Below are 26049 nucleotides of genomic sequence, written 5' to 3'. Positions count from 1 at the left end.
TAGTGGAGTAAACTTAGCAGAGATGGATAGTGAATATAAATACAGAGATGCAAACTGACCCATAGGGTGCTGATTAGGACAGTCTGATATTGAACTGAGTAGTTAAGGGTAGTTTGGATGACCTGAGTTCCACACTCTTGCCCTTAACCCCAGCCGTCCACTCCCATGTGCCCTGAGTAGACTCTGCTCTCTCTATCCCCCACAGCTATGGACATGGATGGAAGACCTTCAGAAGGAGATGCTGGAGGATGTCTGTGCAGACTCTGTGGATGCGGTCCAGGAACTGATCAAGCAGTTCCAGCAGCAGCAGACCGCCACTCTGGATGCCACACTTAATGTCATCAAGGAAGGCGAAGACCTTATCCAGCAACTCAGGTCAGCGCCTCCCTCCCTGGGGGAGCCCAGCGAGGCCAGGTCAGCATGGGCGGTGCTTTCCAGTGGGAAATGCCTTGGACTAGACACGAGATAAGTCATCATGTCCTGGTCTTGGCTCAGCTGCAGCCAGCTTTGTGGTCTTGTGTGAGCTTCAGTTTCTCCATCTGTCAGATATAAAAATGCCTGCACCATACCCAACTTGAATTTAGAATGAATTAGTCAGTGGAAAAGCTCTTATGTTTCACAGAATTATGTATCATTGAAGATGTTATTCAGTGATCTATAAGTAATATAAATACAATAAAAATTTAGCAATATTCAATAGAAAATAAACAGCATCTTCATAAAAAATGATGGCATATTTGATCATGTGAAGAAATAGCCATTATGGAACATAGTGTTATTTGGCATCTGGTCTTGGGCTAATTCTGAATTCCAGTGCTCCAGTCAGTAATATGTGACCCCAAATGATTGCCTTTGGCCTAATGCAAACATACAGAGTGTGTGATGTGTCCTACTGTGCTCTCTGCTTACCCACATATGACCTTTCTACCATTCCTTGGTACCCAGAAAATAAAACTCCTTCTCTATTGCCCTAAACAAATATAGCTAAGAATGAATCTTAGAAAATCCTGTCTGACACCTTATATTCATTTATAATAATCCACCCCATTGCCTCCTTTCCATTTGCATCAATATCTAGTTTCCTGTCGCTGTCAAGGGCATCAGCTCCTCAGATAAAGTGTCATGAGGCCTTCAGCAAGCCCTCAGCAACCGGCCATGTGCCCAGGTGATATGTAAATAGGATTTGATGGCACTAATGATGTCTGCCTGCGAGGACTTGTTCCTATCCCCAGATCACTGAGTGCTGGGACCTCTGCCAGGTCCAGATAGTAATAATCTCATCAACAAGACCAGGACAATCCTGAGGCCAGAGGGAATTTCTTCAGTTGGAGAGGCTTCCTCCCGCCCCCCACCCCCACCCCCAAACCAGCTGTCCGATTAGATAAATAAGAACTTACCTTAAGATAGCCCTGGCATGTTTTTCTGTTGGATTGATCATTTCTATTCCAAACATTCACACACCATGTTCTGAGTCCTCCTATTGCATACTAACAAGACAGCCTCTTTCCTTTCTTCCCCTGGTTCATCTTCATGAATGTATAGTACATGACAGTTTTGTCTGCCTACCTAGAAAACTCCACTGTTATTTGCTTCTGAGGAAAATTCCAAATAATGAGCAATCACTTAACCTCTCTAGGCCACAGCTGTTTCATCTGTGTGATTTAAGGAGTTCACTCTAGGAGCTTGTCAACTCTAGAATTATGTAATGGCTTTTGTATTTTTTCTTCAAACGCTTTCCACGAGCTTGGCTGGCCTCTCTGTGGGGCTGAGTCTGTGGCAAATGCCCTGCCCACCTTGCACCATGCCTGAGGGCTGAAGTCTACTCAGTGTTGGTGGAGGCAATGAGGTGGTTGATGCCTGTCCTACAAGTTTAAGTTCTATGGATTTCGGAGAGGACCACAGGCATGTGTCAAGAACCACTGGTGACTGTTCCTTCCTCCACTAGTCTGACATTCACCTAGGCTCCCTAGTAGACACTGGCGGGATGCCTCACACACACCAGTTCACACATCTTGCCTAGGCCTCATGACTCTTCACACTGAAGCACCTAAGGTGCTTTCACATTATCTCTTTGATTCTAGTGTATATGACAGTGACAGAAGTGCTATACAAAGGGACCAGAAATCATCCTTTTCCTTCTGGAGGCTGAGAGAAAGACTGAGGGGAGCCATCAGAAATAGTAGTCACAAAAAAAAAAAAAAGAAAGAAATAGTAGTCACATCCTCCCAATAGTACTGTTCTCAGCAAATGCACAATGTATAGTGTTCAGTACTCTTCCTGAGTTCTTTTCATGGTTGGGGGAAGCTGCGCATGGTGGGCTTTCATGCCCAAATAGGCCAAGGTGAGAAAAGAGGGACTATAAGTTCTCTAGGTGACAGAAGGGGAGGCTCTTGGCCTTGTGCTCCCTCCAGTAACAGTGCGAGCTCAGATACCATTGCTTCTGAGACAGACACAGGCCAAAAAGACCCGGTCTTCAGAAAAGCTGCTGCTGAGAGCATTCAAGACTAAGGACTTTACCCTCTGACTTCTTAGATTGTATCAGAAACCAAGATGTCATGAGATAATGAATGTGCCTGTTTCTTTCAAGTGTGGGGGCTCTAGCTTACTCACTCAAGGCCCTATAGAATCTAAACTTATTGAATTCCAGTTTTTCTATTGTAATGGTCTCTTTGGAGGTGTTCCCACCTCACTTGTCTCAGCAGATCAATGTTTATCTCTCTATTCCCTCTGTGTCACCTCCCCTTCCTGCCTTTGTACGGACCTTCTCTGCTCGGAAAGCCCACCCTTACCATCTACTTGGCTCATCCTTTTCTTCTAATGCTCAAATCAGGGCTCATCCTCTATGAAGCCTTTGTTGGTTGTTCAGCCTCTTGTGCCCTAGATTCTACTTTCCCCAACTGGACCTGTGCCCCAGTCAGAACCTGACACATCTTTCAGAATTAACAGTCATTCATACAGCACATTCCTGGTCACAGAGTACAGTCATACATGCCATCTTATTTAACAGCAAACCATGCCATGAGCAGGGCAGGGATTATTAAATCCACTTTACAGGAGGCAACTGAGCCTCAGGGAGGAGATTTCCCAAGGCCACCAGCCCATGTATGTCAGAGCAGGGATTTGAGCCAGGCTTGCAGCCTGAAGCCTCAAGCTCTCCTTAGTATAGCTTGAAGCCTATTACATAACACCAGCTATAACTTTGGCATAGAATTATAAAGGGGATGAATGGTTTTTGCAACCATGATCTCACTTTACTTTAACCATGATCCTGTGAGTTAAAATTAGGAAGGATTTTTTCCATATACTTTTAATTTGTCTGCCTTTATGTATCGTGATATGTGTATTTGTGTGTGTATATTGAAATATGTGTATATTAGACTACATATATGTTTGGAACCATTCCATTTCATTGATATTTGTAGAGCCCCTTTGCATGTGTTATTTCATTTGATTCCTGTCACAGTTCTGTCCGAGGAATAGGACAGCAGCTAATCTCTTAGCTACAGTGCTGTGAACCCCAAAGAGGGTACATGTATCTTTGGTTCACCTATTAGGCAGATGGTGCCAGGCTCACAATAGAAGTCTGATAAACATCTATTGCTTGAGTGACTCTATTGATTCCCATCCCCCTTGCTGAGACAAGGAAGGCTCCCTCTCCACTGTCACTTTTAATATGACAAGCCCCCTCCTTTCTCTCTCCCACTGTGCCACAGGGACTCGGCTGTGTCCAACAACAAGACGCCCCATAGTAGCTCCATCAGCCACATAGAGTCAGTGCTGCAGCAGCTGGATGACGCCCAGGTGCAAATGGAGGAGCTGTTCCACGAACGCAAGATCAAGCTGGACATCTTCCTGCAGCTGCGCATCTTTGAGCAGTACACCATTGAGGTAGATGTGGGAAGGAGGTGTGGGCAGGTAGAAGGCAGGCTGCTTCCTGGCCAAGGGCACTGCCCCAGAGCTAGACTAAGGGGACTGGATAGAACTTTGCATCACAATACATTTTTAGGGATCAGCAAATTCATGTTCACCGTGTTGGATTCCTTCCAGTCCCTTTCACCCCACTGCCAAGCAGAGGCCCTCTCCTCAGTCTCTGGGATTAGTCCACTGGGAAGGGTTTGTTGGTTTGCACTGGACTCTTACTTGGCACTTTGGTTCCTGGAAGACCATGGAGTTAGTCATTTGGTGACTGAGGTAGACTTGCTAAATCCTATAGCTTCTTGAGTAGGAAGGTATTAAGATTAGGTGGTCTCCTCAGTTGGTGACTGCAGATTAGGGGTTGGATGGACTCACACAGCAGCCAGCAAGTCAGGGGTCAGAGGAAGGAAGACTCAGATCCTTCATTTGCTTTCTGCTTATTAAGAAACTAAGCATGTGCAAAGGTCATTTGCTGGCTCATCTCATCAACGCCTCAGCTCATCCTGGGAAGGTCAGACTCTGGTGTTCTGATATATTTATGTCCTCTTTGTGATGCCTACTAATAATGTCTGCCCCACATAATACCAGTCTTTTATTATTTTCTGCTTTAAGCCAGTGACTAAAGTCAGGTCAGTAGGGTTTCTGAGGCGTGAAAAACATCCAACACCTATGGAGCATTGTCTTTTTAAGGGATGGCAAATGGTTAAAAACTATGTCTTCTCTTTGCTCCTGGCTGGTGTGTTGTGAAGGAAAACCAATTCTCTGCCTACCATTTATTAAAACTTTACTTTGCATTCCGCCATCTCCAAGTTGAGGCTTCTGGGTGTCTGGGATTGATCTTCCCAACAATATCTATGGAAACTTCTGTGGAACTGGTTTGGGAGGGAAAATTATTATTTTTTTCAAACGTAAGTGTTAAAGTGTTAGTCGCACAGTTGTGTCCAACTCTTTGCAACCCCATGGACTCGCCAGACTCCTCTGTCCAAGGAGTTCTCTAGGCATGAATACTAGAGTATGTTGGCATTCCCTCCTCTAGGAAATCTTCCCAACAGAGATTGAACTTGTGTCTCCCGCATTCAGGCAAATTCTTTACCATCTGAGCCATCAGGGAAACCTTTCAAATGTTGAATGCTCCAATATTCCAGTCTCAATGTCATTCCCAACCCCTTACAGGCCAGTAAGCTGTTTTGGCAACAGATGCCCTCTTCTTCAATCCCTAGAGCAATCCTTCCTATTTCTGACTCTCTTTTGACCTTTCTCTTCTTTACCTCTATCCTAACTTCTAGAAGCCACTGCAAATTTTTACTTAAAGATGTCATGTTCTAAAAGGTGCTCTCTGGACAATTTCTGAAATAAAGGAAGAGATAAGTCTTTCAATCTAGATCTTGATTATCCTTCCAGCTCATTCCATAACTTCAAGTGAATTTATTTATACTTTATATTTATAATCTATTTTGAATTGGTACTCATAGTGATTTCAGGTTGCAAATGGTATTTAAACATATATTGAAAGAACAATGAAAATGCCAATGGAAAATTAGAGATATTAGTGTGAGGAAAGGAATGAACGTGGGGTGACAAAGGTAATAAAGAGTGGCAATTGCGAGTGAGAAATAAACAGAGGTGATGTTTGGTTGCAGTAGTATTGGCCACAGACATTCCCATCATCCTTCCTCGACTCCATTTGACCCACTAAGAGTGAGTACATTCATGAGGGAATTACGTTAGCAGTGTGGGAATTTGGCTGTTGTGTTCATTATTTACTTTCCTATCATTCCAAGTCCACATCAAAAAATGCTTAAGGAGAAGGAAATAACCTAAGGGTTTGGGTGTTTAAGCTTTATTTAGTGAGATGGCTGTGGTTTTGAGGTCTGGGTTGCTGGTTTAGTTCCAGAATGGGTCAATTAGCTTCACTTCACTACTTGGACTGTAACCCATTAACATCAGCTGCGGGCACCGTTAGGATGTGTTTGCCTGCAGTGATTCTGGGACGATCCATTTCTAATCCAAAGCCTACAGAAAAAAAATACGCTTTGTTTTTTTTTTTTTAATAAAGTTGACTATAGATCAAATAGTTTAAAATTTGATCCTATTTATATGTTGCAGTAGAAGAGCTTGATATTTAAATTGTAGGATTTGCATTTCTCAGCCTTTGTATTGTATAAAAGTTTCCCCTCCCACCCTGACAACTTGGACAGCTTGGTATGCAGCAAAGCTGAAGTAGGGAAGTAGTAAAAGATCTAATAAAATGAGGGAGATGAAAATAGTGAATAGGTCAAATGAGGAGAATAAGAATTTGGTTCTACACCCAAGTTTTAGCAGAGGTCTGGTTCCCCATTTCAGGTGTGGCCCCAAACTTGGGGAAATGTTGCTTTTCATCTTAGATAGGAATGAAAATCCTGCCAAACCTATGGAAAATTTCTGCTTTAAGTCAGATTGTCAGAGTTATATTTGAGGGTGATGAGATTATTTCAAATGCCAACTAGTGTTTCACTGTAGGGGTAAAAGGCAAGCTTCTAGAGATGATTCAGAGTGTGAAACTGAGGGTGGTTTCTGTAATGAGAGATGTGTGGATATAAGCCAGGGCAGAGGCTGTCACTGCGGGACCTACAACTATGGTTTCCTTCCCTAAAGGAAGGCATCTGATGGACATACTCAGAATTCCCAGGGATTACTGAAGACCAGTGCAGGCCTGCCCCCGACATCTGCGGAGTCTAAGTCAAGACTCCTTAGCCATGTCACTGATGGCTGGCATGGGCTAATTAATTTTAAAATTAAGATAACACATGAGTTGCTGCACTAGTTTCCTTTTACTTAATTATATGGCTCCCAGAGTACTTGGGATGGGGTTGAGGGTACCTGGCTAAGAGTGACACTTATCCCAAATGTATTAGGCAAAAGTTAAAAAACCAAGACTGCATTCCTGATATGCCTTCTTCATATCACTGGAGACCAGAAGCAATGATGCACAGATATTCTATAAAGTTTTTTCCCTGTAAGTTCAGCTTACTTCTATGAAAGATGTTATAAGAAACAATTGTAATAGAAAAGACACTTCACAAAATGCAAATAATCTTTATCTTGTGATGGTAAGAATATGGAAAATTTCTTCTTCTTTTTGATGCTTCCATGCATTTCATCTTTTATACAATTAATTAGAATGATTGGAAAGAAATATTTTATTTCTTTCTAAAGAAACTTATTTATTTATTTCTAAATATTTCTAAAAATATTTTATTTTTAGAAACAGGAACAAGTCAGTGGTCTCCAAACTCCTTTGATTATACACAATAAACTATTTTTGAACTTTCAGCTCTCTACATATGTACCTTATTAGCTTATAAATTATGTACGTATTCTACTGTCACTAATAATCTCAAAATTCACTGTGCCTTTAGGGTGAGTGAAGCTTGACTTTTTCATTAGAAGCTGCACTTCTGTATTTCAAATAGTATTCTTGATAATTTTCAATTATTTTTTGGTTCTGGCTTCTTGACAGATCTGATTAGATTGTCATTGTTTCTTTACCCCATCATGTGGCTGCCAAAGAGTTCAGGGTTCTCTTGAGTTTTCATGGTCAGTATTATCTTCAAACTGTAGTTTCTTGTTAAGCCACATGTCTTTTGTGAAGGGTAGTTTAGTTAAAACTAGATAATAGATAAGTCCATTTAACTGGGCACATGAAAAGAGCAATAATTTGAAATATGCTGAAAGCAGCTGAACAGATGAGCCAGAAAGTCCGTCTGTATTGAGGTACTTCCTATGTCCCCTGAGGAGCCCTCCCACCACACCATCTGCCATGTGGTACAAGTGAGAGTCTGGGATCAGTGTACTATGAAAGTCCAGGGAAATGTTGTATCTTTTTTTTTAGTAGTTTGATCAAATATGTGTGCATATAATATATATGTACATACATATGATTATTTATATACTTAGAATTTTTCTATTTGTTATCAGTGGGCAATCTTGGGCACCCCCTGGGATGAGCATACCCATACTGGAGAATACTAGGAATGACACCAAGAAAGATAACCTATAAGGGACTTTATGAAAAATGGGCCACAGTTATAATCTTTCTTTTAAATTTCTGACTCTGTAATTATAATCAAAGTTTTTTCAATGTACCTGAAAATTAATCTGCATAATTAATCAGAGTAAGGAGTGGAATAGCAGCTCTGAATCCATGGGGTTCATATTGGGATAGGCTGGGGCCAGGCTGAGGCTAGAGAAAAATGGCCTTCAAGGAGGAAAATTCTTCCTAGAGTAGAGAAAGCTGATTGTTATTCACTGGTAGTATCAGCTCTGTGATTGGTTGTATGCAGAGGCCTTTTATGTTTTATACTTGAGTGAGATTGTTCAGTCAGCCTTTTACCTAACAGAAATTCAACTTGATAAACATTTAGTGAGCATCTACTATGCCTCAAAAATTATTTTGGGCACTGTGGATGAAACTGTCCCTGCTAGTTGGGGGCTAGTTGGGAAGAACCACAGAAACAGAACCATCCCATAGTGATAATGTATGACACAGACAGGCTTACAGGTCAATGAGAACACTGAGGCAAGAATGCTTAGCTTTTCAGACTGCCTGTGGAAGGTTTCCCAGTAAGATGACACCTGGAGGACAGGTAAAAATTGATGGCCAGGGTTTAGCATCTCTGAAGAATGCCATCCAGCCTCTACCAGAATATCTCCAGAGTCCAGAAGCAGAGTTCAGGAGAGGAGGGAACTCAGGATCTCATTATTGTGTTGAACCAAGATCTTCTGCCCTTTCCTCCTGCTTCTGCTCTCTGGAGAAACAGAACAGATCTGCTCCCTCTTTTTGGAAGCTTTAAAAATATTTGAAAATGTTCATCATAGGCCTCTTTTTCTTTATCCAGAAAGTGTTGAGATTGTGAAAGTTATTTCTGCAGTCCTCTCTGACTCTAAAACTTCAATAGCTACTTCTCTTCACTGTTAGCCCTTCTGTGGGATATAGCCCCAGTGTTCTCCCCATTTCCTGGGTCCACATTGTTGCCTCATTGCCCCCTGGTGGCTGGACTCTAGTTATCCACGGTAGCTTATAACCCCATCCCCACCAACCCTGGGGGAGCTGTGTGTTCAAGACACTGGTGTTCTACACGCACAGCCCAAGAGACGTTTCTATGACTTCATCACCTGTCCTTTGACACGTCTGCTCCCTTAAAAACCCCTGGCTGTTTTTTCAGGGTACATGTTTCCAATACACTGACTTTTTAAAAAATTTAAATGAAAGCATTTTATGTATTTTTCCTCTCAAATTTTACTCTCTTTTTTCTGGTGCAGTTCTTCAGCCTATCAAAATATATTCAATTTATTATTGCTAACAGTGTTTCAACAATTTGAAATATTGGCCAGGTCAGGCAGGGCTCTGTGGTGCTTCACTGGACATCTTCCTTCAGTGACACAGAGCCATCAGCCTGCACAGTCATTCCTTAAAGGGCCACATCATCTTCTGGTCCAGTTTCATAGCCCTCCATAGATAGTGTTAGACTCTGCAAAGCCTTGCTGTTCTCCTGGTTGTAATGTGCCTCAAACTCACCAACATAGTAACTATATCAAGAAAAAAAAAGTAAGATGTGTTTGGGATCAGTCTTTGTAGGTTCCCTTGGGATCCCTATAGCCTTTTCTAAATGTACTCCAGATCTTTTGCAAAGGAAATACAGAATAAGTGCAATAAAGTAAACCAAAATTCTCACAAAATATTTATTTGACAGTTTCTTCTAGACTTTTGTCAAATTGATTTCAGAATCATTGGCAGTTTCCCCTCACATCTTCCATTTAAAAAAAAAAAAAAAAGGATTCTTTACATAGCTTTAGTATTCTGGACTGTCACCTGTTTTGTTAAATTATCAAAGATCCCTAATGGAAGCTTTCAGATCATTCTGTAATGGGGTGGGTAAGGGGCTGTGGACCTGAAGTCAGGAGACATTATGAAGGTTCAAAGGCTGCCCACTTCTTTCTGGTAAAGATGCAGGGAACTCAGTAGAAGGAAATAATGTAAACTCCAGCATGGGGTGTTTAGCCTTCGCGGGAGAAAACCCGTTCTGACACTCAAGCGTTGATAAGTTCTAGAATGAGTGAACAATATATATCATGGGAGCTCTTCAACAGAGGGGAGATTTTTTTGAAAACAGTAGATTTCTATGAGTCTCAAACTGATAAAGAGGCAAAGATATGGGCAAAATAAAGACTCAAGATCCCCTCAGTATCAGTCATGGTTTTAAAAGATCTCAATTTTAATCATGATGATGATGAAAAAAAGAACATGTACTTGGTCGTAAAAGTTGTGTTCCATTATCTAAATTATCCAATTGGAATAGAAATTAGATAGCCAAATATTGGAACTCATCAGTTAGAGTGTTATGATATGTTCTTACATTTTTTCACAAAAATCAAAAAATAACTGCATGGATTTCTTTATTGCTAAGTCCTGCTTTTCCATACTGCTTCTTGCAGTATCCTCAAAGGTTTCCTTATACCTACATACATAAATATTTTAACTCTGGACAGATTGTATATATTTCTAAAACAGAGTGAAATTCCATGATATATTTTTTAAATAATCTGTATTAGAATTCCCTAATCTCATCATTTTAATTGATTAACAGAAAAGAACCTAATACTAGACTACAAGAAGAACAAATGGCTATGGTAATTTAGTTTAGTTTCACAGTGGTAATACACATAAATATGTTGTTGTTCAGTCGCTAAGTCGTATCTGACTCTTTGTGATCCCATGGACTGCAGCACACCAGGCTCCCCTGTCCTTCGCTATCTCCCAGACTTTGCTCAGATTCATGTCCGTTGAATTAGTGATGCTATCTAACCGTCTCATCCTCTGAGGCCCCCTTCTCTTTTTGCCTTCAGTCTTTCCCAGCATCAGGGTCTTTTCCAGTGAGTCAGGTCTTCATATCAGGTGGTCTAAGTATTGGAGCTTCAGCTTCAGCACCAGTCCTTCCAATGAATATTCAGGGCTGATTTCCTTTAGGATTGACTGATTGGATCTCCTTGCAGTCCAAAGAACATGTAACTATACATACCTATTGTAGATGAAATAGCCCTTCCCAAAGCAATGAAACTCTATTTAGCTGCAATATCTCTTCTCCTACCAGCCAGCACTTGTAGGTCAGTGAAGAATATTTAGCCTTCAGTTTTCTCATTTTGATATAAATAGTGACATCATAGAACAGAAAGATGTTCATTTGCATTGACAGCTCATGTATTTCAGAGCATCTTGCCACAGAGAAATGCCTTAGACGCTTCCTCCTCACTATTAGTTGGAATGGGATTGGACTTTAATGTGCATAACATATGTAGTGTTGATACACACACACACACACACACACACACACACTCACTCTTTGCTGAATGACAGTGTAGTATAGTCACTGAGTATGCAGTATGAGTTACAGGGCCTGGGTTTGAAACCTGTCTCACCAGCTTTACTAATTGTATGATTTTATGCAAGTTACTCCCTTGGTTTCCTCATCTGAGAAATAGGTATGAGAATAATAATTCCCAGTCCATAGAGTTATTAAGGATTTAATGAGTTAACACATAGAACTCAAGTACCTAGCACTTAACACTGTAATACATTATAGTTAGCATTGTTATTATAAATAAACTGCCTAAATAATATATACAAATTTGCTATATAAATGTATATATAAATATGTATATGTATTTGCATCCACATTTTAAGCAAACATCCCATCTTATTCTCTCTGAATTTATTACCCAGTTCTGTTAGGTGATCCCTGAGTGTTCATGTAACTGCTGTGAGAGCCACAGGCATTTGCTCTTGCCATAAAGAGAATGTGCCCATGCAGAGGGCAGGTTACACTTCTCTCTGCCACAACCCAGTGTTCACACCCCAATGCCAGATTGCAGATGTTTCTCCTGTTCATGGCAAAGGCTCCTGAAAATAAAAGTGAAAGTGTTAGTTACTCAGTCCTGTCCAACTCTTTGCAACCTCATAGACTGCAGCCCACCAGGCTAGAATACTGGAGTGGGTTGCCATGCCCTTCTCCAGGGGATCTTCCCAACCCAGGGATCGAACCCAGGTCCTCTGCGTCGCAGACAAATTCATTACCGTCTGGGCCACAGGGAAGCCCCAAAGGCTTCTAAGGGACCAAAGAATTCCAGTTAGATTAATATGACCTTTATACTGAATATAAGTACTCAGTATAGTTTAAGTATATAAAGTATATTTTTAAGTATATAAGTACTCAGAATCAATTTTTAAAATTTACCAAACTCGTCAACAAAAATATCTTACTAGGGGAAGGTTGTGTGTTTTTTGAAAGGGTAAGTTATTCCTGGCTTTATATAAAGCCACAAACATACAATTTATTGATCTGTTCAAAGCACATGATTAATTTTAAAGGTTCATGTGAAGTGAAGAAAACGGAGTTACAATGAGTTTGTGAGGGTTTTTTTAGAGAAGAAAACAGAGGAAAGGTTAAACAGGCACTTCTCTGAAGTGAGAAAAATAAAAAGAAAGCTACCCCCTGAAGCTAGTTCTTGGACCAGCTCTGTTGATATGACACCATGGTTAAGAGCCCTTGACCTTGTAGCTGAGTGCTCAGTTCTGCCACCACCAACTCTGAGACCCTGAGGCAAATGATGTGACTTCTCTGTGCCTTTGTTTTCTCATGTTGTTGCTGTGAGGAGTTGCTATAAGGATGAAATAAAAGAAAATCAAATGCTTAACACTGCGTGGTAAGTCGCTTCAGTCGTGTCCGACTCCGCAATCCTATGGACTGTAGCCTGCCAGGCTCCTCTGTCTGTGGGAATTCTCCAGGCAAGAATACTGGAGTGGGTTGCCATGTCCTCCCCCAGGGGATCTTTCCCACCCAGGGATTGAACCCCTGTCTCTTATGTCTCCTGCATTGGCAGGTGGGTTCTTTACCACTAGTGCTACCTGGGAAGCTAGTGGTAAGTATTATCTATCCCATAATGAATACACAGTTCAGGGTAAAATATCTTCTTTAAGACACTTGGGGGTGGGAAAGTATCCTCTACACATAACTACTGGGAAGGACCCCAAAAATGGGAGGAGCTAAAGAAGAGGGCTTTCTGAGAACAGAGCCCAAGGCCACTGCTAAACCAAGTCCCTAGAGTCAGTTTTGGGCTGCAGAACACTGGATTCAGTGAATCTCATCTGACAGGAGAGCTTTGGGCTTCTTTTTGAAGTGCCTTCCCACTTCCCACTGCCTCTTATCCTATCTAAATTCCTGTTTAGCTCTTTTCTCTGATTTCCCTTATGGTTGTGACTCTGGAGTAGATAATTGTTAGAATAGAAAACACTGCCAATGTATCTCTCAAAGAGGTCATCATATCCTAACACTTCAATTAATTCAGAAGAGCGAGGCAGAGAGTGGCCATCAGAGCCAAGAGAGGAACTGAGTGAGCCAGGAGCTGAGATGGAGCTAATTGAGTGGAAGAAAAAAAAAAATAGGTTGATTGAAAGCTGAATGTCCTGTGGGTACCTTATGTTCCATCTTTCACTCATTTGGTTCAGGCCCTAGTTTCTGCCCAGAACAAATTCTTCCAGGTTTCCTCTCCAAATGGAGTTAGATCACCAGATTAATCCACCAGACAGGTTTTTCTTTTCATGGTTTTGTTTCTGTACTAGCAAATTAACCCTTGTCCTGTGTAATGAGATAAACCAGAGAAAAACATCAGGTTCTGGGGGTTGTCATGAAACTCCATGCCAGAGTTGACTTTGGAAAGTGGTGAGTAGACTGGGAGGAGGAACAAGTATGTCTCAGGGCTGCTGGACCAGAGAAGGTGGCTGGAGAGGGCAGAGCAACTTCTCACAACAGAGAGTAAGCCACGTGCCTCGTTCACATAACAGGAGAGCATGAGATGGGGCTAGAAAGCTAGGTTTGTTCATTAGCAGTAAAGTGAACCTCAGGTTTGAAAACAAATTTTTGTCCCTTAAAAAATGAACGCCAGCTCTGTGCCAGCCTTGTGCCCTAGAAAGGTGGAGAGGGGGAAGCTAATAACAGAATATTCCTTGAGGAAACAGAAAATACTCAGGAAAGAAAATAATTTAAACTCCAGCCATCATTTGAAATACATAAATCAGACTATTTCACTGCTCTGGGCTTCAGTTCTTGGGGGTTGGGAAGAGTTAGACACAGAGATAGTAAAGAGTGTATAGACCCAAGGAGCAAAGCTTGGAAGTCAGGATGTTGCGTTGAGTAGCTTCTTGAAATTCTCATTCTTCAGGCTTCATTTCAGGCTTGGGCCCCTCAGCTTAATGGTGTTGGGTAGTGTAGGTAGAGAAGGAGAAGGAAGGAATATAGAAACACCAGATATAGAATCCTGGGCATATTTCACATTTGGTTTGGATTCAGATTCTCAAGATACCAGACCCCTGAGCCTTATTCTCGCAGCTACAGCACCTCATCATTGCTCTGCTCTGATGAGGACTCTTGGCACGTTGCCTTTCCACTCCACAGACTCATGTCTCGGGACCTCTCTAGGGTCTTCCTGCAGCAAACAGCCTCTTCATTGACTCAGTTTCATGAAAACAAAGCCAAAGCTAAAATGTAAAGAAAAAGCAGACTGTTTATTTCATGCTTGTCTTATTCTTACTTCCCTTAAATTTGTAAGCAAGGAAATGGACTAAAAATTTTGTTTGGGCTCTTTCCCTTATATTATCTGATAAATGACTTATATCCAGCATGTATTAAGAACGCTAACAAATCTATAATCAAAAGATAACCTAGGTTCTGAAAAATGAGGAAAAAAAACTTGACACTTTCTAAAAGTAGATACCAGCAGTCAATAACCACATGAAAATGTGCTCACCATGATGAGTTTTCAGGAAAATACAACCTAAAATCATAAGATATCACTTCACACCCACTAGCATGGCTAAAATTAAATAGACTGATAATACCAAATGATGGTGAGCAACTAGAACTTTCACAGGGAATGTGAAATTCCTCTTGGGAATGTTAAGTATACACTTATCCTATGACCCTACAATCACACTCCTAAGTGACTCTCAAGAGAAATGAAAACCTGTGTCCACAGAAGACTAGTGCAAGTCTTTCACATCAGCCTTATTCATAATAGCGAAATACTAAAAACAACCTAGGAGTTCATCAACTTGAGGACTGGTAAACAAATCACGGTATCTCTACACCATGGAACGGTACTCAGCAGTAGCAAGGAATGAACGATACAACACAGTTGAATCTTAAATACAGTGTGTTGAACACAAGAAGCCAGACATGAGAGTCCATATTGTATGATTTCATTTATACGGAATCTAAGAATCTGTGATGATAGAAATCAGAAAGTAGTACCTGAAGGCAGTGGGCAGGAACTGACTGGAAGTGGTGAGTCCCTAGGGTAATGCAAAGGTGCTGTATTTTGTTTTTGGTGACGGTTACACTGATATCTAAAATTGTCAAAACTCATAGAGCTGAATATTTGTGTGTTTTATTGTATGCAAATTTTACTTCAATTTTTCTAAATATAAGAAGGAAAAACATTTATAGGCCTAACCTATACAGTCCTATTCATTCTATAAATTATCTCTTATAAATTATAAGTTGGTGGTGGTTTAGTTGCTAAGTCATGTCTGACTCTTTGCAACCCTATGGGACTGTGGGCCACCAGGCTCCTCTGTCCATGGGATTCTCCAGGCAAGAATACTGGAGTGGGTTGCCATTTCCTTCTCCATGGGATTTTCCCCACCCAGGGATTGAACCTGGGTCTCCTGCATTGCAGGCAGGATTCTTTACCAACTGAGCCATCAAGGAAGCCCACAATTATAAGTTCTCACTCTTATTTTTCTCATTTTAACTCCCTTCTCTAGTTAGAGAATGAAGTGCTTTTCAAAGATAGGATATAACAAAAACCTGTGTGCCTGCCAACCTGCTGATTCCCAAATCACCAAGAACTCCCCACAAATCAATACCAGGTTTTGAGCTGAACTCAGTGGATCCCTTAGTTGACCTGCAAAGAGGTAGGGGCATAAGGTGAGAACACATGACAGTGAAGGGTTTTAAAAAAATTTTTATTATACTATAGTTGATTTACCATGTTGTATTAGCTTCAGATGTATAGCAAAGTGAATCAGCTATACAAGCATCCACTCTTCTTTAGATGTGTTTCCCACATAGGCCATTGCACAGTGTTGAGTAGAGCTCCCTGTGCTGCCCAGCAGGCTCTTACTGGCTATCTGTTTCATACACAGTGCTGCATATGTGTCGGTCTCCATCTTCCAGTGTAGTCTGCCCCCTCAGCCCCTCATAACTGTGACGTTGTTTTCTACATCTGTAGCTCTAGTTCTGTTTTGCAGATAAGTTCATTTGTACCCTTTTTTTTTTTTAAGATTCCATATATAAGTAATATCATATGATATTTGTCTTCCTCTGTCTGACTTGTGAAGGTAATATTTTTAGTTTCCCTATTTCTGTTTCAAAGAGAGTAACTGCACTTTCAATGGAGGAAAGTCTTACTGTCAGACAAAGAATGGGAATCCTGTGCCTCTCATGAGGGACTGCTTGCCTTTCCCATCTGGGTCTGTGTGGCCCTGGCACAGCATGGAACAGCACCATCTCCTATTGTGAACAGGCTGCATCAGACTGGTCTTTCCTTCTCTTTGTCTCCTGATGTTCCTGGATAGCAGTGTTTGGTAACTGGGAAGGTTTTGCCACATGTCAGCTGGGATGACTCCCAGCATGATGAAAATCACTAAGCTGGTCTCGGCTGTGTGCTTAGGGTGCCTGGACCAAACTGCACCATGTGATCTGGGGTGAGGCTTCCATCGCCTCTTCCCAGAAATGAGAGTGACACTACCTGTGCCTTTGCCTTCACAGGTACTTCATGAGATAACACACCTGAAACCCATTTTGGAAAAGGTTTTGTTTGATTTATATATCATGTGGAATTATTAACCAGTTAAGTACTTCTGAGTTGTGCCTGTGTGTTTGATTGCAGTGATCATAACAAAGTGTAGGATTCAGTCTCTGTGTGCAGGCGCTTATTTGAGAGTAAATGAGGGCACATCATGTGACTGAAATTGTAGAGCAATAACCAATTAGCAAATCCATATCAGGGCAAAGTTTCCCTTCATCCCATGCTTCAGTCTTCATTAGAATCATGTGTGCCTTTCAATAGAGTGTAATCTTCTTGGATTTCTAGTGGTAATCTATACATTTACACCTTGTTTAGTCACTATTACCAGGCATCACCCTTTGTGAGTAATAGAATCCTGTACCCAGAACACGGGAAACAGATCAGGATCCCTGGGTTTGGTGTACACCAGCTCTAAACAATTATGTGACCTTCAGGCATCCCCTGGACTTCTCCAGCCTTCTGCTTGTTTCTTGAAGCTAGACTCAGTACTTAAATTCTAAGGTCTTCTCCAATGATGAGATCTTTAGAACAACAGTTACGGTATGGTGGACTAAGTCTTTGCAGTAAGGAGGGAAACTGAGTTATGTCCTCAGGTTGTGTCCCTCATGAGCAGGGTAAACTCTGGGCAAACCATTCAATCTGTGTGAGTGAGTATCAGCTTCTTTCTCTGTAAGATGGACCTAGAGATCTCCACCCTGCCTGTGTCTCAGGTTATTGGGGGTGGGATGAGGTGGAGTATGCAAAGCCTTTCTAAACCATAATTCATCATTTAAGTATTTGCTGCTGCTGTAGGCACTAAAACACAGGGAGAACAATTTTTTAACATTTTTATTTTATATTGGAGCATAGTTGGTTCCAGGTGTACAGCAAAGTAGCTGTTGTAGACATTGAAACACAGGGAGAACCCTGTTAAAGGCATGCATACATGGTGCCTGGCATCATTAAACATCATTAAACATAGTCTAGGGGTCAGGAAAGAGATGCAAAGCAGAGTCAGATGTGACTTAGATTAGTTAATAATGCTCAGAATCAGTGAACTTCTATATAGCTGTCTCTTGTGGACCAGTGAACCTGCTCTGACGGTGGTTCCCTTACAGGTGACAGCAGAGCTCGACGCTTGGAATGAGGATTTGCTTCGGCAGATGAATGACTTCAACACGGAGGATCTAACGCTGGCGGAACAGCGGCTGCAGCGCCACACAGAGCGGAAGCTAGCCATGAACAACATGACCTTTGAGGTCATCCAGCAGGGCCAGGATCTGCACCAGTATATCATGGAGGTCCAGGCCTCAGGTAGGAGACCTGTCCTGTGCTTATGTGTCCAGCAGGGAGATGATGAAAACAAGAACATCAATCATCCTAACTCCAAGGGGCATTTCCACTCCACTAATTCATTCTCTTCCCACAGGTACAAGAAACAGAGAGTTTTGAACCATTTAAAAAAAAGAAACTAAAGCATGAGAGCTGAAATTGTTTGTCTGAGGTTGCCCAGTTAGCTATCATAAAGACAGAAACAGGACCAGGTTCTTCTGGTGCCGTGGCTACTGCTGCTGCTAAGTTGCTTCAGTTGTGTCTGACTCTGTGCAACCCCATAGACAGCAGCCCACCAGGCTCCACCATCCCTGGGATTCTCCAGGCAAGAACACTGGAGTGGGTTGCCATTTCCTTTCCCAGTGCATGAAAGTGAGAAGTGAAAGTGAAGTCGCTCAGTCGTGTCCGACTCTTTGCAACCCCATGGACTGTAGCCTACCAGGCTCCTCCGTCCATGGGATTTTCCAGGCAAGAGTACTGGAGTGGGTTGCCATTGCCTTCTCCGTGGTGCTGTGGGGAGAATGGGAAAAACCAATGATGGAAATTAGCACAGATTCACAAACATAGTGGTCTAGAGAAATAAACCAGGTGGGCTCCAAATGCCATCAGCCATCCTTGTTACTTGTATTCAGATGAGTAGCTATTGCTGTTCACATACTCTCTTGCCCTGTCCTCCACCCTCAGGGCTGACTCCTCATCTCTAGTCCATGCCTCTCAGTGATACTCAGTCGTGTCCGACTCTTTGCAATCCCATGGACTGTAGCCCACCAGGCTCCTCTGTCCATGGAGTTCTCCAGGCAAGAATACTGGAGTGGGTTGTCGTGCCCTTCTCCAGGGAACTTCCCAACCCAGGGATGGAACCAGGGTCTCCCGCATTGCAGGCAGATTCTTTACCAACTGAGCCACCAGGGAAGCCCTCTCAGAGTCCTCATTTTTCTTATCACTGGTCTGTGTGTGAGTGTAAGGTACTGACAAAATTTGTGGCAAGGTCATATAATTTTATAACTTCTCAAAAAACACATGGCTGTTACTCAGACTAGACTTCTTTTCCTATTTAGAATTTATTCATTGTTTATCCAACAAATGCATGGACCCTTAAGTTTCACCTACCACTTTCCAGAACAGCCTTTGAACTCAGAGCTGGAGAGAGCCATAGTAGTTCCCTAGTCCAGAAGGAAGAAGTTATTGGTCTGGGCCTTAAACTAGTGGACTGCCAGAACCCAGGTCTCCTCACCCCCACCATCCCAGGTCCTCCACCACCCCAGAAAGAGGCAGGCAGAAGCTCAGGCCATCAACTCTTTGAAACACAGTTGGTCCATGTCTCTGTTGATTTAGGATCATAAGATTGTCAGGCAGACCTTAGCAATCAAACTTGACTTTAGGGTACTGTGCTTCTTTTAATGACCTGAAACAGGACATACCAGCATTCAAAGGAACTTCACTCCTAACTGGAGGAGAGACAATCTAGTAAATTCTATTTACTTTGATCAGCATTATCTTTCCTTGAATGTTCATTTGTGTTGTGAACAGGCTGCAGCTGTCTGTGAGACACTGTTTCCAGGGTGCAGATCATGCTCCACACAGCTCCAGGAGGAGCCCTTATTCACTTTGTAGTCTCTCTGGGGATTATTTTAAAAATGACAATACCCAGATACTCTGATTTAGCATCTCTGAATGGGACTTGGGACTTGGCAAAACCTTCTCAGTTGATGCCACTGTGCGGCCAGGGCTGAGAATCACTGCTTTTTATCGTGAAGGTTAAATCACAGCAGCCGATATCTCTGGTGTACCTTAGGACAGCAACTTCCAGTTTTTTGTCGTCCCCAGATCAGCAGCATCAGCATTACCTGAGTACTTGTTAGAAATGCAAGTTCAGGTGCCCATCCCCAGAACCTGCCTTGTCATAATCTCTCCTGCATGAGGCCCAACAGTAAGCCCTCCAGGTGATTCTGATGCACTAATCTAGGACTGTTGATCTAGGACCTGCTCTAAGTGTGGGCCCTGGGCCAGCAGCACCAGCATTGCTCAAGAACTGATTGGAAAGACAGAATCCCAGATTTAGGAATCTGAACCTCATTTTATCAGCTGTACCTTTTCAAAGCCTTATTACGGAAGGGGAAAACTGATGGAGAACCTTGTCTGGACTCAAGGTTTCACCCTATAACTTGTCCTCATGATCCTCGAGATAGCCGGCTATCCAACTAAGATAGGGAAACATGAGAGAATGCAGACACAGTACCTAGGAAGGAGGCTGTGCAGAGAAACTCTGCAGGTATGCTTATCCCTTCATCCCTCAGTACTGATGTGTCTCGCAGGTGGAGAGCCTCATCTGCCTGAAAACTTGCGGCACTTAGGAGCAAGGTGCTGGTATGATCCTGGGCAAGCGCACCTCTGTCCAAGAGCCAGATATCCTTGGTAACAGAAAGACTGCCAGAAGCTAGCAGTCCCTGTAGACTGGCTGTGCTTGGTGGCCACCTTAACCATGAGGGCTGAGTGGGTGAAAACACCCCAGGCAGATGGGCTGCCAACCCCCACATATCCTGTTCTAGAAATGAGCTTTGTCAAAAGAGCCTTGATTGGCCTCTTCAGCCCTTTCTGCTGGGACGACTGTTCCCTGCTTCTCCTCGGCTAGCTGTTCAGTCTGGCATAGCCCACGAGACCTCCAGGGGAGTGGTTCCAGGGCTCTCAGGGAAGCTTCCTCTGTCTGCTGCCATGTGCCTGTCCTGCAGAGGAGGTGTCTGTCTCGTCTCTGGCTTGGAGGGAGGGCAGCATCACACCAGAGCTGAGACTGGGAGTGGAAGTTGAAGGTGAACTGAGAGTGGGCCTTGCCAAGAACCTGGGTGGCTGAAGAATGCAGAACTTTAGAGACACAGGACTTAGGGTACAAATGGGCTGGACATTTGCCTTGTATGTCTAATAAATTATATTTGAACTAGAGGTAAAAAAAACTACTATCTCAGAAAAAGAACAATTAGAAAAATGAATTTGGTTGCTATGTAGCCTTCCAAGCTGAATTAATTAAGGCCTTATGCTTTGATTTTTATAGGAATAATTAGAAATAGGGAATTTCTTTACACTTACTTTTAGGTGTGAACTTTGTAACATTCAGCCAGGTTCTACTAAATCCACCTGATTTGCTAAGAGCCCTAACCAAACAAAGCCTCTGCTTAAATCAACATCAGCCTTAAGTGTAGTTGGAAGAATGGGAACATTTTCTTTACCTGCACATCATTTAGGGTTATCTACTGGGCCTCAACTTAGGAAGTAGCAGGTTTTGCTGGAAAGAGTCACGCTGGGGCAAACACGCTGGTGGAATTCAAGGTCCAGCTGCACCACCAACAAGCAGTCTGACTTTGGAAGTCACTCTTCTTTCTCTGTAGACCTTAGTTTCTTCATTTGTCTAGTGTGGAAGGTGGGCCTTCATCCTTAACCTTCCCTTCAGTTCTCACTTGCCATGATTTAGCTTCACTGCCCCCACTGGTTATACCCCAGCTCTTTTCCCTAATGTTATCTGACCATTAGACTGTTACATGTGAACTTAGAAATAAGACAGGAGCTGTGTATCTTGTGCATATGTTCCTTTCGTGGTTTAATCAAAGCATCATGTTCTCTCTTTGTGCATGGTCTTTAAATGAAAACTCTTTGGAGTGTGTGGCAATGGTGCTTAAAATTTACTGTGCTTGGGAAGAACCCAGCCCCAGCACTTAAATTAATTCTTAAAGTAGGTTGTGAGGATCACTCGTCTCTTTGAACATAGAAGTTAAGTGTACAGCCAGGAGAGACAGAGAGAGGCTTCTGGGTTGGAATCTACATCATACCTCCCACTGCATGGGTTCCCTGAGCGTGTTATCCAATCTCTCCAAGCCTCACCTTCCTCTAAAAAACAGCAATTATAGGAATCCTAACCATATGGAGTCACTATGAGCATGCAGTGGGGTGAAACATGAGCCTGGTATGAGTTCAGTAAAGCTTGATAACTATTGTACATTGTACTGATACTCTAGCTCACACTGAATTCTCTTGGGGTTGTGTTCCTGTAGCTTCTCCAGCAGCATGAGGGCGGGGCATTTCCTTCCTTCTCTTTACATTTCCAGCATCCAGCAGAGTGGTTATGTCTCGCTCATAGTAAATTCTCTATATTGACGTTTGCTGAATTAATCAAGTGAACATCAGTCTGGGAGAAACCGATATACATAAAAATAATGGACCACAAGTAATTGTACTTATGTTATAAAAGGAAAGAAAAGGCCTGTGTTCTTCCAAAATGTAAGCTACTCTGGGGTGAAGGAATATGGCTCTGAGAGCAAGCGAAAAGAAGCTGATGTAAAGCAATGGTTCTCAACCTGACTACATATTTTGGAATCACCTGGAGAGCTTCTTAAAAACACCAGTGTCTGGGTCCCACTCCTCAGGGATTCTTATTTAATTGGTCTGGAGTGGGCCCAGATTTTTTAAACTTCCCAGGTGATTCTAATATATAGCCAGGGTTGAAAATACTAATCTAAAAACCTGATTAAAGGACTTTGTAATTTATGAACTGGGTGTTAATTGAGGTAGTGACACAGAAAGAGGAGTGGGGGGAGGAGAAAAGAGAAAAGAAGATATTCTCTATCTGAGGCAGACACAGGTATTTAAAGAACATACAAACAGTTGAAAAACATGTTACAAGTATGGGCAGCATAGCCAGAAATACCTAACTCTACCCTAGACCACAGCCACCTCTCTCCATGAGGAAATTAAAGTGATACTCTCAATCTGGCAGCAAAGGAAAGCAAAATAACATTTTATTATTAACTGCGGCCTTGAGCCCTAAGTAATTGCTATGCTGAATGTTCTGGTAACTGAGTGTAGCCTAAGGAATGTCTCTGTCCCTGGATCGCTGACCATTGTTCCATTTTATCCAGTGGATCCCAATCTTCGTTGTACGTTGGAATCACCCTGAGAACTTTAAGGTGGGAATTCCTGATGCCTGATTCCTACCCATAGAGATTTTGATGTTATTGGTCTGGGCTGTGGCCAGGACATGGTGACTTTTAAAGTTCTCCAGATGAACCTTATGTGAGCCAAGGTTGAGAGCACTAGTCTAGTAGCATCCAAATCATCATTTCTAATGATATACTTTGAACAAGCTCATAAACATCTGATGGTTAGATTTTCTATTTACATTTTATATAAGTCATTCAATAGTCCCATCAGTAATCAACACAGAATATAATTTCCCCCAAGGGAAAGGAAAAAGTGGGGACATGGGTGTTTTTGAGCCTACTGAGTGCCAGGCCCTGTATCTACCTTCTCTCTCTCAGTCCTCTTAACAATCCCGAGGACTCAGTGTTCAGATTCCCATCTTAGGCGGGCTCAGAGGGGATTTGGAACCCAGAGACTCACTGTTAATAGGTTGCAGAGCCTGCGTTCCAACCTAACTCTGTCCCCAGAGCTCTCAGGTTACCTGAGTTCTTCCTTAAAGAGGCCCCTGTGCTCACTAAACAGGTATTTTGGGAATATTATATGTCTAGCACTGTGCTAGGTCCTAAAGGAGCTGAGATACATGAAATAGAAATGGCCCTGGCCCCAGGGAACCTACATTACTATGAGAACACAGCCAAGTTAGTAAGGAACTGACCTCAATGGAAGTGTTCTGAAAAGGATATTCGCAGGACATTGTGGAAGTACATCAGAAAGAAATTTCAATACAGCTTTCTCTAGAGAGGCTAACAAACTATTTTGGTATGAATATATTTCATTACTTGATGGAAAGACAAACACATCTTATTGCATCTCTGGAGAGCCCCTAAGGAAGACAGGCCTCAGATTAGATTGAAAGCAGTAATGTCAATACACAAAAATACTGTTTGCTATTGATTGATGCTGCTTACCAGTTGATGGGTATTAGCTGGGACATATGTCAATGTGTTTGTGGGCACCAGGAAAGAGGCATGAGTTTCTGTTCTTCTAGGTATTGCTGGAGTAACTCTGCATGTTCCTCCCATTCACTTCATTCATGTGATGAGTTGTTGAGTGTAGAAGTGCAGTAGGCATTGTCTTCACCCATTTTATTTCCTGTTCATCTCAAAAAAGAAAAAATATCAAGTGAAATAAATGAAAATGAAGGACTGGAGTCTCAGGGCAGGCAGGGAGCCTGTTCTGGATGGTGTTCTAAGCAGGTGGCTGGCCCCTTTGATGAGGTACCAGGCTTAGATAGCCCATTTGCATGTGATGTGACAGGTGTGAGCCATGAGCTTCCCATAGAAAGACACTTAGCCCAAGCCCAGCATACTAAACAGCAGAGATGCTTGCAGAATGAAAACGAAATGGAAAAAAATCTGCATTGTGGCTGGAAGCAAGGATCTACTTCTGCAGGTGGATCTTAAATTACATTTTTAGGAAGTAAACGTGGAGGTCAAGGGTCATCCCATGATGCCTAGCACTGCAAAGGTAGAAATTTTTCTTTATCTTTTTTTATTTCAGTCAAGGAGATGCTCTACCACATCCTCTTGGTAATTGAAAATAGTAAGTGGAGGGAGGTGACTGCCAAAAGAACAAGCCATTCCCTTCTCTGTCTCCCACAGATACAGATTTTCAGGACCTGGGACTTAGAATTATGAAACCAACAGAAAAAAATAAACATGGAAAGATACTGAAATTATTACATGTAACACCAGAAAAAAATCTCCCACTCTCCCATATTGTCTTATATAAAACACTATTTTTGGCTCTAGAAATGAATTTCCCTTCACATGTATAGACTTTCCATATACACTCCCACTGCATCAGGCCACTGTGTTGGTGGTGGCAGTGATGAATTTCTGATGGCGTCAGTCAGAGTGAGGGGGGAGTCTCAAAAGGGCAATTTTTTTTTATGTGGCCATACACTGAGATTTTTGGGCTCCTCTGAGTGTGATCTCCATGGAAGTAACTACACTTTGGCACCCTGAACCTCATGGTTAGTTGGGATTCTGTCTGTCAGTATCAGGACCACAACTGCACCAGGTCATAGATTCCAGCATATGGGCTCAGGGAAAGGATCTGGACAAAATTAAGAATCTGAGGAGCCAGGTGGAGTCAGGGATCAGAAGAAGACAAGCAATCCAGAGTTAGGATTTTCCAAAAGCCAAGGATCTGAGCAGGGCTGAATCAGAAATAGCTGGACAATAAGAATCAAGAAATAATACAACTTGCATGAAGTTGGAGATAGGAGCCAAGAAGACATGAATTTCAGAAGATATAAAGTTGAAAGTTTGAGTCAGGAACCAGGAAAGCCGTGGTTTTCATGAGGAGCAAAACATGTTCATTGTCATCATATGTTAGATACTTTTATATATATATATATATATATATATATATATAATCTCATTTAATCCTCCCAGTCAGCTCCTGAGATAGGTGGGTATGTAAAATCCCATTGTACATGTAAGGAAAGTGAAATTTCTGAAAGCTCAGGTAACTTGCCAAGATCAGGATTCTGATTTGGGACAGGTCTCACACATTCCTGTACTCTATCATAGCAAGTAAGGAATCACAGTCAAGTCACTAGAGGACAGAAGGATCTTAATAACTAGGCAGTGCCTTTGCTCCATCTTAGAGTTCCTTAGAGACCCTTGCTGAAGCAGAAATCTGTTGGAGAAAGGCTGCTTTAGGCCTGTTGGTGATAATGTGTAAATAGGAACGCTGGTTTGGAGAAGAGAGAAACTGTGTGTGTGTACATGCAAGCATGTGCATGCACACATGCCTGTGTGCTGGGAGAGGTACTCCAAAAAAATAAGGCAGGGAGGTGGGGGGTTTTACACAAGGAGTGGAGCCACAGCTTTTGCCTGGTGGGTGTTGATTCGTCTCCGATGGTTGGCAGTTTATTAATAAACATTAGGAGCCCTTGGTGACTGGTGGGGCTTACTAATGCTTTGAATCAGTAGAAGGATGAGCAAA

General features: G+C 42.2%; 1 protein-coding gene across 2 annotated transcripts in view; it reads left to right on the top strand.

Moving 5' to 3' along the window:
- Window positions 1-26049, top strand: part of LOC133073477 (kalirin) — a 496969-nt gene that overhangs the window by 367417 nt on the left and 103503 nt on the right. For both annotated transcript variants that reach the window (XM_061166983.1, XM_061166982.1), the window contains exons 12-14: window positions 206-414; window positions 3714-3888; window positions 17916-18111. In XM_061166983.1, coding sequence (XP_061022966.1) covers window positions 206-414; window positions 3714-3888; window positions 17916-18111 — 580 coding nt within the window. The remainder of the gene's footprint in view (window positions 1-205; window positions 415-3713; window positions 3889-17915; window positions 18112-26049) is intronic.

Source organism: Dama dama, chromosome 19, assembly GCF_033118175.1.
Source record: "Dama dama isolate Ldn47 chromosome 19, ASM3311817v1, whole genome shotgun sequence".
NCBI lineage: Eukaryota > Metazoa > Chordata > Mammalia > Artiodactyla > Cervidae > Dama > Dama dama.
The sequence above is the reverse complement of the archived record's forward strand: the minus strand, read 5'-3'. Positions and strand labels throughout refer to the sequence as shown.